This window comes from Larus michahellis, chromosome 6 (assembly GCF_964199755.1).
Source record: "Larus michahellis chromosome 6, bLarMic1.1, whole genome shotgun sequence".
NCBI lineage: Eukaryota > Metazoa > Chordata > Aves > Charadriiformes > Laridae > Larus > Larus michahellis.
In genome coordinates this window covers 55,504,000-55,515,361 of record NC_133901.1, presented here as the reverse complement: position 1 = coordinate 55,515,361, position 11,362 = coordinate 55,504,000, and the positions used below count along the sequence as shown (strand labels likewise).

The window sequence follows — 11,362 nt, the reverse complement described above, 5'->3', positions numbered from 1 at the left end:
TTTTCAGGTCTATTTTCCCTCTATTGTAACGTGTTTTATTTAATATGAATGGTGGATATTTGGGGAGGGACAGAGGTTTGTTTGACTATTCAGATTCATTGGCAGGGTGTAAGCTGGCACAGCATGTATTGGAGCAAGATGAGTGGAGGCATCTTATTTCTAATTATAAATAGACGCACATATACTTGTGCAATTGAAGTAAAAGTAAATCCTTTCTCAGAGCTGATTGCTTCTACCTGTCTGCTTTTTTTGTGTTTAAACTGACAGCACAGTGGGACCATCCCGGTTTTTTTCAGGATTTTTTAAGGCAAGAAACAGAACCAAAAACTGGAATAGGTCCCCAATAACAGAGCCCCTGTATGGCAACAGCAGATGACGATCTCACTAGGTGTTCCAGTTCTTTTCTTTCTTGCATAAACACTTGTCTCAGTCTTTTTTTCTTTTTTTTTTTTCCTTTCCTAATATTCTGACAGTAACAGGCATACATATATAGTGCATATACGGTGCAGGCTTTTGCATGAGGGCAGATGGATTATGTGGTAGAATGGGTATATTTTGGGCTAGACTTACCTGATGTGGGTGAGATTAGCTTTAAAAGCTTAATTGGCTGCCTCCTACTTCAGAACGGGAACTTCTTAGCTTTGAAAAAAGCCCAGTGAAATCGATCTCCTCTGCCAGGCCAGGGAGTGTCAGAGGTCCAGAGCAGGAGCTCCTTGCTCAAGTCCCAGAAGTGCCAAGGCCACAAGTAGCCTTTGGAGGCCAGTGTGTGTTTCTTGCACTGGAGAAGTAAGGGCATAAGGCTGAAGTGAAGGCGCTAATTAACTGTGCTGTCAGTTTTCAGCAAGATAGCTATCTGAACAAAACGTTTGTTAACTATGTTAATTAAAACAAAGGTTTCGTGTATTCAGCAGAGCAAATTCATATACAAAATACTTCTGCAGAGTTTCTCCCCTTGAAATCAGGGAAAGGAATGTTAAGAGATATGGAATTTTGCTGCGGAAGCCTGATGCTTTTCTCCAAGATAATGATGTCTAGCGTTTTGATAGTAACTGGAGCTTTCATTCTTTTAGCATATGTTAATATCTGTCTTTTACATTTAGACTAAGTGTTGGTCTTCTTAAAGGATTCTTTATCTCGACTGATAAGTTGTCATGTTTGCAGTGCCCATAGCTATTTTGGTACCTATGTGGACTGGTGGCTAAGTACCTTTTTGTTACTTTATTTTATTTTTATTTTCCCTGTTATATTTGTCCTCCTGTGAGCAAATAAATTCTTCTGAAGGTCATTCCACTGCAGTTGATGTATTCTTGTCTCCCCAAGTCTGCCCGCAGTCCTGAAATAGAGTCTTGGGGCAAAGGAACTTGCTGACAATGACAACTCGGTTTGAGAATATTTTGTTTGATGACTACATCAACTTAAGATAGTCCTGTCGAGGCCGTAACCCATGATTTCTTTCAACACACCGTAGTAGTATGGTTTGAAGCAAGCAAGAGAGTAGTCCCACACTAAAAAAATTCAGAAAGGGTGTAGGAAGAGGTTGGTGGTGGTTCCTTTTTTTCTAAGTCTGATTTTGTTCGTCAAGGGCATGGTAGTGAATAGGAATAAATATGTAAAGTTAGTAATGCCACCAATGCATTGTGAAGCCATGGCCCCATTGGAATGGTGACTCTGAAGCTGATCCATGATCTTTAGAGATCACTTCTTTCTGGTATTTTATCTGATAACCTGGGTAGTAAGGAGTGTGCACTCAAGGCTATAAAACTTGGGAATTCTGCAAGGAAGGGCATATCCCACAGCTGTGAGTGTATAATCCTGCTCCCAGTTACACAGTGCTATCTGTGAGTGGAATACCGTTCCGGGAATTCCTGCCAGTGAGCATGGGATGTGGTGAAGTGTAACAGCTAGTGTATTTTGTAATGTTGTCCTAATATGTAAATGCAGGGAGGTATTACAGCTTTTCTTTGTTCTTATTAAACCAAGTAAGTTGCAACAGTTATCTAAAATCTGCGCTGAAATGTCTCCTTTAACCTTTTGTAAATTTGCCTTTTAGTTAGAAGGTTTTGAGGGAGGAACAAGGAGTCTTCATGTGTGCACGTGCATGGTTTTAATATAATCCCTGAAGAAAGGCATCCGATTTATATGTTTTATACCTCTCTGCAGCTTACTTTAGATATCTTTTATTTTCTTTCTAGTCTCTGTCACTTTCTAGTCTTAACATTGACCTCTTAAGCTTTTTTATGCAGGAGGCCTTATCCCATCTGCTTGCTCTTGATTACGTTCATTGCCCACATTTGAATCTTTATTGATTTATAATGTGCCTTTTTTGAGACCTGTAGCAAAATCAAATATGAAGTTTGATCATAAGAGGATTATGATTGATACACCACTATGACATATTGTGGTTTATTCATTATTCCCTGTTTGATGATGCTTCTAACTTTATTAGTATTCCTAATTGCTGTTTCATATTGAGGTGCTCTCAAAGGCAGACCCAATAGAGGACACAGCTGTGTAAAGAGGTACTGATGGGAGTTCAGGTGCTTAGGTATAAATCTGTAACTGTTCCATTGCTGCCTAAGAGCAGTTGCACTTAAGGCTTATATAAACTCTCCAGTCACTCCTAGTTCCACATCTCTTCCTTTCTGGAAGTATGTGTGTCTTATGGCTGAGCAGATTGGCACCTAATCTTCGTTGTGACCAAAAGTTTCAGTATCTCTGAAGGCCTGGGCTGGAGGTGGTAGGCAGTCTGAGAGTGCAACCAGCTGCAGCACTGAATGCCCACACTTTCTTTGTAGAAGATGGTGGTGATCGTGTCTTCTGTTTTACCATAATTGCTTAACAGTAATAGGAATTACACAGGAGACTGGAAGTGCAGGTTTAGGTCACTTCTCTGCCCGAAAGGTTTAAACCCAAATCTGCTGCCTGGCTGAGCGTGCCATTACTGATGCAGTGTTGGAGGGAACGAACACTTTTCAGCGCTCCTGTTGTGGTAGCAGCACTGTTGCAGAAGGGAATGGAGGGGAGGTTGTTTGGTCTGCAGATTCCACGTGGATGCTGGCACCCTGCTGCAGCCTGAGCTGTGAGGTATAAGGCATGCACTTAGGCTGGTGTAAGACATGCTGTAGGCTCATTGTCTCTCGGTGACCATCTCGAGGTAGATCCCCTAAAAGCGTTCAGCAAGTGCCTCTCTCCTCTGTACAGGCTCTCGTGGATCCCTTTGAGGTGGCTGGTGGTCCCGGTGCTCCGCTAAGGGTGTCTGTGTACCTCCTGCTGTGTTCTGAACGTCCTGGTGCTTTTTTTTTTCTACTGGTCCTGACACCTTGTAGATCTGGGAACAGAACTGCCTCGGAGTCTTTCATGAGCAGTTACAATGCATTCAGAGTATTTTGGTGGCTTCAGGGAAGTATGTTTTTTTCCCCTACTGTGTTCCTCGTCTTGTATTTGCCGCTGGATTTCATCTCTTAGCCACAGCAAAGGTTACAAAGGAGACAAACTTTTTCAGAGGGTAGTTTTGTGGTCAGAGCATGGTCAGACTCGACAGACATAATGTGTATTCTCATTTCTTTTCTGCATATGAATTTTTAAAGAACTTTGTAATTTTCATTCTTTAGAGAATTGTCTTTCTGATTCAAGTCCCTGTCTCTGTATGTGACATGCAACTCTGAGCAATGGAAAGTGCCGTGTAAAAAGCTGAGTGCTCTTTTACGAGCTGAGCTAGCGTTGACACAAGGTTCAACACTGAATGCTGCCATCTCTCTCTGGTACTGCCTTCAAGTTGCTAAATAGCTACTTAGGCATCCAGTGGCACAGAGTGGAAATCCTACTTGTACAGCAGCGTTAAAGTCAGTGAGGACCAGACTTGGAGTCACTTTCTGTTTGTATAGAATAGGAAGGTCCCAAAGGCGCTGACAGCTGTGCTTTCCAAATACACTTAGAAGCAATGGACTTTGATGGGACTGTATTTTCCCTTAACTATTAAATGTATCTTGTTCATTTCTGTATGTGAGATGTATTTAGGATAGGAATAAAACAGAGGTACTGGAAGGACTTTGTGAGCACATGAGACTTGGGATGTCATCTTGTGGTTGTTCAAAGAAATGCAAGAACAGCTTGTAGAGGATGAGTTTACTGCCTCTTTATTTTACACTGAGCTGGTTTAGGTGCAGATTTTTCTTCTTGAGCTACATGATGATTCTTTCTTGTACAATCTGTCTAGTTGTAAAGTATGTGACAGTAGCCGTTAGCCTCCTTACAGCCCTTACAGCTCCTTTAGACCCAGATAATCTTTTCTGTGAAGCACAGAGTCTGCGTACTGGGGATTTGGTGACTGGAGTGCAGCTGGACTGGCCCCATCAGCTCACAGGCCAAAATATATGTCAGCTTATCAGGTTAGGCAAAGCAAACTCATAGGAGGAGGAGTTCCTGGGGTTAAGTAATTTCCTGTTATAAGAAAGAGTGATATCAGGCACATCTACATTTCTGCCCTTTTTTCTGTGGCCTCAAAGGATGTTTGCCTCAGTTGCTGGCAACTGAAGCAGTACAGAGCTGTCCTGGCCAAAGTCAGTGCAGAACAAGAGCAGCATAAAGTTGTTCCCTACACAGGACTAAATCTTTGCGAACTGTTTGAACTAGGCAAAAAAGTTATTGTTTGTTGGAGTGACGCACAGCAGCTACACCAGGGATTACAGATTTGACTAATATTGTATGTAAATATTAATGATCACGTTTTCTTTCTTGTGAGCATATGTTTTCTTTTGTTTGTTACTGGAGCAGGCTGGGAAACAGAATGGCTTCTCAGACTTTTCAGTTATGTTTTTAATAGCATTGCCTAATTGTAGTGAAACTATCAAGCCTATGCATGCTTGGACAAAAAGGCATCTGAAAGAGGGTGAACTCAGCTCAGAAGGGCAGTACCTGCCACTCTCTAAATGCTGGGTGAACAGGCTTGCTCAGATCTCAACTCCATTTCATAATTGTTTTCTGGGGAATGCTCTTTCAAGTTAAATGCTTTCTAATTACAACCCTTACAAGGAACATGCTTTCTTGTCTTACAATGAGAATAAGGCTGCTGTGATTTTCACCGTACGTCAAATTTATAGCATTGATTGAGACAGATTTTAATAGTGGATGATCAAACATTAGCTCATGCAAATTACCAGTTATTTCTGGAGTGCTATTTTGTCATTAGTGAAGGGACGATCCATCTGGATGGTGATTAGTTCCAGCTCTGAGCTCTCTTTCATAAGTCAAGATGCTTGAGAGTTTCTTAACTAAAAAATAAGGGCGTTGTTATCTTTTTGACAAGGTGACTGCTGCTTGCTGCACTCTAGCCAATGGGACTTCACATTCTGGAAATTATTTCATGTAATACCTTTACTCTAGCTTGTTTAACAGAATTAAGTCAGTATAATTTACTTATTTTGCCTGACAAGCGTATGCTTATTTTACAGTGCTGTGTTACAAGAAAGCGTTGTGTGCCACTAAATACAATTGCAGAGATTATTCAAGACTAATTCATTCTTGCAGTTGTTTTTGTCATCTTTTTAAAGACAGCTGAAGTTTTTATCCAGTCAAGAGTGTAGCAGTCATACAAAATGCTGATTTCAGGTTCTGCTGAAAATTTTCTACATCTCAAGCACCAGAGAATGTTCAGAGACGTGCTTCTGCTTTGGCCCTCCATAAAAGGGAGGTGGAATCCCAGACTATAACTGGATTTTTAGTGCAGATTATACTTTACTGTGCCTAGGGAGAAGAAACAGGCTACATGAAATACTTCCCATGTGCAGATCAGATTTCAAACACGGGTTGAATCTGGGTTGTGTATCCTCTTATGTTTTGATTCAAGTATAGTGAAACTATTCAACATTTCTTTATTAATTTCCTAATTAATGAAGAAATTCATTAGAACTTTGTGCAAAAGTATTTCCTTATTCTTCACTGTAAAGATAACAGTAAAATACCTTAAAGTCCAGATTTCTGGCATTGCATCCTCTGATAGACACTATACAATACCTAATGCATTGTAGTTTTGCAATACATAAAAAAACCTGTAAACTTGCATTTTACTTGTGGATAAATTTATTTAAACATTTGTAAATTATACTAAGTAAACAGTATATTATTTATTTCTCTGCGCATGCAGTTGTTGTCAAGATACATATATAGCGTTGTCAAGTCTACAGTGCAGTAATTAAGAATTTTACTCAGCATGGTGCTGAAAACTTTTCTAGAAACAATGTCTGATCCTTCTTTGATTGCAGTGTGAGCTTTCTTTAGTATACATAAGTAGTGCTTGTTTTTCATTAAGTTAAAATGCAAAGTTTCAAAGTGTGCCCCAATAGAAAGGAATTCTCAACAGGACGTATGCATTAAAAAAAAATAGAGATAGCAATAGCAGGCAGCCTCCTGAGTGATTTTTATGAAAAATCTAGTTTAAGAGCAAGGAAGTCAGAATTTTACCAGGTGTAGATACTACTGAAGTAAAAAAAGTGTGCATGATATATGAGGGGGTTTATCCTTTGTTTTATAAAAACACCTGTCATGACCCCTTGAACCTTGGCTAACCTCTGTTAAATTTGTACTTATCTATTTTACAGTTCCAAATAATAGCAGATAAAAAGGATGGAGAGCCTTGCTGAATTTGGTCCACAGCCTGAGGCGAAACCTCATTACTATCTAAAAAGATGAAGTAAAAAACTCTTCTTTAAATCGGCTTCACGATCTTCATTGACAAATAGTTCTGTTAGGGGAGAAAGGAAGAAACAATAGACGTAAAAAGATGTACAGAAAATACTTCAGTTTAGTTTTGTAAAAGACATTTAAGATATTAAAATGGATCAGAAGGTATTCAGGGTATGGTAATTTCAGTTAAAATACAGTAAAAATGAGTAAAATATTTCAGATTAAAGTAGACTGAAATCCAGACTCTAGACCATCTATTAACTATTTTTAATTGTGTAGGTTATTAACACTTCTAAAGCATTCATTTGCTTCATCTTTAGTTAATAGGTTAATTTTAACATAATTTTTTTTTTCCTCAATAAAAATCAGTTGAAATTGTTTATAGCTATAAGGATATAATCCCTATCATTTTGTGGGGCCTGTTTTGTCTTTAGCAGGGCCTGTTGTGATAGGACAAGGGGTAATGGCTTTAAACTAAAAGGGAGGAGATTAAAAGGAAGAAATTTTTTACAATGAGGGTGGTGAAACAGTGGCACAGGTTGCCCAGAGAGGTGGTAGATGCCCCGTCCCTGTAAACATTCAAGGTCAGGTTGTACAGGGCTCTGAGCAACCTGATCTAGTTGAAGATGTCCCTGCTCATTGCAGGGGGGTTGCGACTAGATGACCTTTAAAGCTCCCTTCCAGCCCAAACTGTTTGATGATTCTATGATAATTCTTATCTCCCTGCTAAGACTGAGTTGATAGAATCTCTCGTCCGAGTAAGGAGTGTATCCTCTTGATGACTCACATATAAGCTAGCTTCATACCACAACTGAAGAACAATAACATTTAAAAATTCTTACCGGCAATGAATAGAGGAGTACTGCTACAAACAAGAGCAAAATCAGCAAGATGATAAGGCCTAAAAAGAGCCATTTAAACCTGCGCCACACAATAAATTTCATTGTCTTGCAAGGATTTGTAAACCAAAGGAAGGAAGTATCTGGTCGGCTGCATTTTGAGAGAAACAAATATTACTCATACTATAAAAACAGGGAATACTTAAGCATGAGAATGTAACACATAAAAACCCATTAAAACACTCTAGTTTGGAGGTTGAAGAAAACAGAGATAGTTTTGTAATGTAAGATAGCAGTTTCAGTAAACACGTGCCATTAATACTGAAACCACCTTGCATTTTATCCTAATGCTTGCAGAAAGAAACAAGACTGGCTTTTGTAAATGAACTTTTGCACAGGATCATTGATGTCTAATAGATCCGTTACTGCATGCAGAGTTTGTCAAGAACATCACAGTAGCTAGATAATACATATTTCTCAAGCTAGTCAGAGAAAAATATCTTACTTTGGTAGGTCTAGTTTGGGGTTCATGTTGGGTTCATCTCTTCCTTTACCAGCTGGCCTTTCCTCAGCTTCTTTTTCATTGACAACTTCCAATGTCATTTCAACTTTGCCCTTCAGAAAACATGTGACACGAGACAAGCTTGAAACAGCACTAATAATACTTGTTTGGTACTTGTACAGCACAGTTTAGGATCAGCTCATTGTGTGTATCTGTGTGTTTTCCCTTTCCTTCTCAAAATACATTTATTTCTGCACTATGACAGAGTCACAACAAAGCATTAGAGAATGACAAATAGAAAAAGAAAATCACAGTACATAAAATGGTTCTGTTAATTAATTTGTAGTTCTGTTTTAAGCTATACATTGTTTTTTTTCCAATTTAGCTAAACAAAACCAGTTCTTTTCTCTCAAGAGCAAAAAAACCCCAATTCTCTTCTTTCCAGAACAAACGAAGGACTGCATCTTTTCCAAATGACTAAGGATCTCATTATTTATAATGCTATGGCTGATAGATGTTTCTGAATATTTTTCCTTATTTATTCAATTCCAGTAGTAAAGTTTAAAGGCAGAAACATTAGAAAGAAGAAACAGATACACTTGAAAGGCTTAATATTCTAGCAAGTGATAAATATGCATTTATATTCTTCACAGAACAGGTTAAAATGCTTTAGGTCTTCTCATTGCCCTTGTACTCATGAAGCAAGTCTGGGTTCTCAGTATATAAATTATATTTGCTGTGTACAAAAATGCTTTGGATTTAAACTTTTTTCTGTAGTCTTTAATGCATTTAGGATGTCTTGTGTTTCTCTTAAGCAATAACGTGATAAATTCATTCACACAGTAACTCTGTTGGCTGCTTTGGCGAGATAACACGACTCAACCTGGTGCAAGAGTCCTTCAAGTTAAACAGAGTTAAAAACAAAATAAATAAATGTAGGTATTAAACTCATACTTCAAAACAAAAAATTATTGATGGAGCAAAATTCCTGAACTTGTGCATGGAATGTTCTATTTACTCCTCCTGTCTATCCACTGAAAGCTAACAGCTAAGTGGGGGACTCTTTACAGTCTTTCTTTATAATTTGAAAAGCAAGGTGAGTATGTTTCAAGTACTTGTTAAAGAAGTAATAATCATACCGCTAAAATACGGGACCCATCCTTTTCAACATAACATGGCCACCATCCTTTCATGGATTTCTGTTCAAAGAGAGAAGCGGTCCGGGGAGCCTTCTGGGAACTCTCCGCCTTGTACTCTGGAATCATGTCTATATTGCACTTCTCTGGAACTTTTGCTGGAATGATTGTTTTGTGTAAATCAAGTTCCACAAAGCCTAGGAGATGGATAAAAAAAACAAACACCACATAACACAACCAACCATACAGCACAGTGGCTCAACATCAACCTTTCCTATCTCTAAACATGTTACACAGGAAAAACAATCAGCATACACATTACATTCTTGTTTGTCTAAGGATGTTGTGGGGCCGGGAAGTGGGACACATCAGGCTGTGTTTAAGCCCATCTTGCTGGCGTTGAAAGCACTGATGTTGATAAATGGGACTTAGCAAGCTCTCCTCCCCCTTTTTTAATGCAAGATCACTTGATTTTTAAGAGGTTTTTTTCCCCACACAAGTAAACAGAAGATAGCCAAATAGCAATATAATACTAATGTAATTTCTGATAGTTAAATGCGTGATTTATCTAACTTTAATTCACTCATTCGTTCGCGAGCACAAGTAACCTTGCACTGTGTGGGAAAGCAGGAGTGTATCTGCATGCTCAGTGGCTCACTTCGTAAACACAATCCTTATGTGATAGTTTAGAATTGTTTGGTTTTATCTCTTTCTTTGAGGCAAGAATAATTCTTTTCTTAGAAGTCTTACCCAGATAGTCATCCAAGGAGAACTTGTCATTATCCCATATCTGAATGATGAGTTTGGGTGGGATTCTGAATTCTGTCTTGTCAAGACTCCAAAAATGTTCCTAAAATTTTAAAAACAAAACCCAAGCACCTTTTTAACATTACTGACGAAAATTAAGAGCTGTGGTCTGTTAGTACTTGTGAATTCTGGGGTTGGTGGAATTATTAAGAATCTAATCTTGCCCTTGCTAAGACGAGACTGCTGTTGTTGCCAGTGTATTGTTCCTGGCTGAAAGGCAAAATTGAATCTGTTCAAAAGTATGCAGAACTGAGCCAAACTGTCTCTTTCAATATGTAGGTACAAAATTATCGGATTAATTACAATCTGTATTCTAAGTATTGAAATCTTTAGAAATCTTACCTTTTTGGAAACTACACAGAGTTGCTCCGCTGGGAGATAGTCAAAAGGAAAAACAAATCTCCAGTTAAAGTTCCCTTCACCATCCAATGAACGGTAGTGGACATCGGTTTTCTGCTTATTTTCTTCATTACCAGGCATCCATCTGAAAATAGATGTGTCTGGTGTTTGCAGTGGGATTACACTGGTGCTTGTTTGTACTGTAACCATGTCATTAAGTGGTTGCAAACAAGCCATAAGAGGGCTGGAGAGTCTTTCACACCCTTTCTCAGTTTGCTTTCAATTTGGCACTGTAAATAGGAACATCTGAACTGAATTTCTGATCTGCTAAAACCAGTACTATATCAGTGGTGAGTTGTTGGCTGGGGTTTTTTATTTCTTTTTTAGGAGAAAGAAGATCAATAGCCTAGTAGTATATTTCTCTGATTTCTATTTAACTTTTTACATTAAGACTAGGAAACATAAAAGTAAGAATCCAGGTTATGCATCACCAAAACTAACTCACTGTCTTTTCAGTTGCTTCCCATCTCAAGAGATGAACTTCTGGGATCTTTCACTGCACATTAAATGGTCATGCTTTATCTTATAATACTTCTGTACTTCTCTGAGGTTAGCACTATTTCAGAGGCTGTAGTGTCCACTGACTTGGCTGAACCAAATAATCTTTGGATCCCATGGTCTAGGCATTCCCAGGACATTCTGAACATCATTCATTTGTAAGCATTACATGACAAGGTGCTCATACCCCTTTACGTAAATGTCACTCATTTCTTCCCCTGTGATGCTCTTTTCATCCAGAAGGACATCTTTGGTGTTCCAGACAATCACCCGCAAGATATACCTAGGAGAGAATATGTTTGGGGAAAGAGAATTGAATTGCTTTTGTCAGGGCTGCCAGGTGGTGTGTAGTATATACAGATACTCACTTCTTGGCTTTTCGGGGAGTGATGTTGAAGGGAGGGCCTGGTGGTCCTAAGCTTTTGGGGAAAACATCAACCCACATCTGGAGCTTTCCCTGTAGCAGGGGAGAAGGGATTGTTTGTTGCATACAGGTTTGT

The 11,362-nt window shown here is 38.8% G+C and overlaps 1 protein-coding gene across 2 annotated transcripts in view; it reads right to left on the bottom strand.

The window, feature by feature from the left end:
• Positions 1-5,851: 5,851 nt before the first annotated feature.
• The window catches only part of MYOF (myoferlin), a 70,987-nt gene continuing 65,476 nt past the window's right edge, over positions 5,852-11,362 (bottom strand). For both annotated transcript variants that reach the window (XM_074591539.1, XM_074591540.1), the window contains 8 exons: positions 11,231-11,319; positions 11,050-11,145; positions 10,308-10,449; positions 9,909-10,008; positions 9,162-9,355; positions 8,026-8,135; positions 7,524-7,671; positions 5,852-6,739 (listed from right to left, as the gene is read on the bottom strand). In XM_074591539.1, the coding sequence (XP_074447640.1) occupies positions 6,704-6,739; positions 7,524-7,671; positions 8,026-8,135; positions 9,162-9,355; positions 9,909-10,008; positions 10,308-10,449; positions 11,050-11,145; positions 11,231-11,319 (915 nt within the window). In that variant the 3' untranslated portion in view covers positions 5,852-6,703. The remainder of the gene's footprint in view (positions 6,740-7,523; positions 7,672-8,025; positions 8,136-9,161; positions 9,356-9,908; positions 10,009-10,307; positions 10,450-11,049; positions 11,146-11,230; positions 11,320-11,362) is intronic.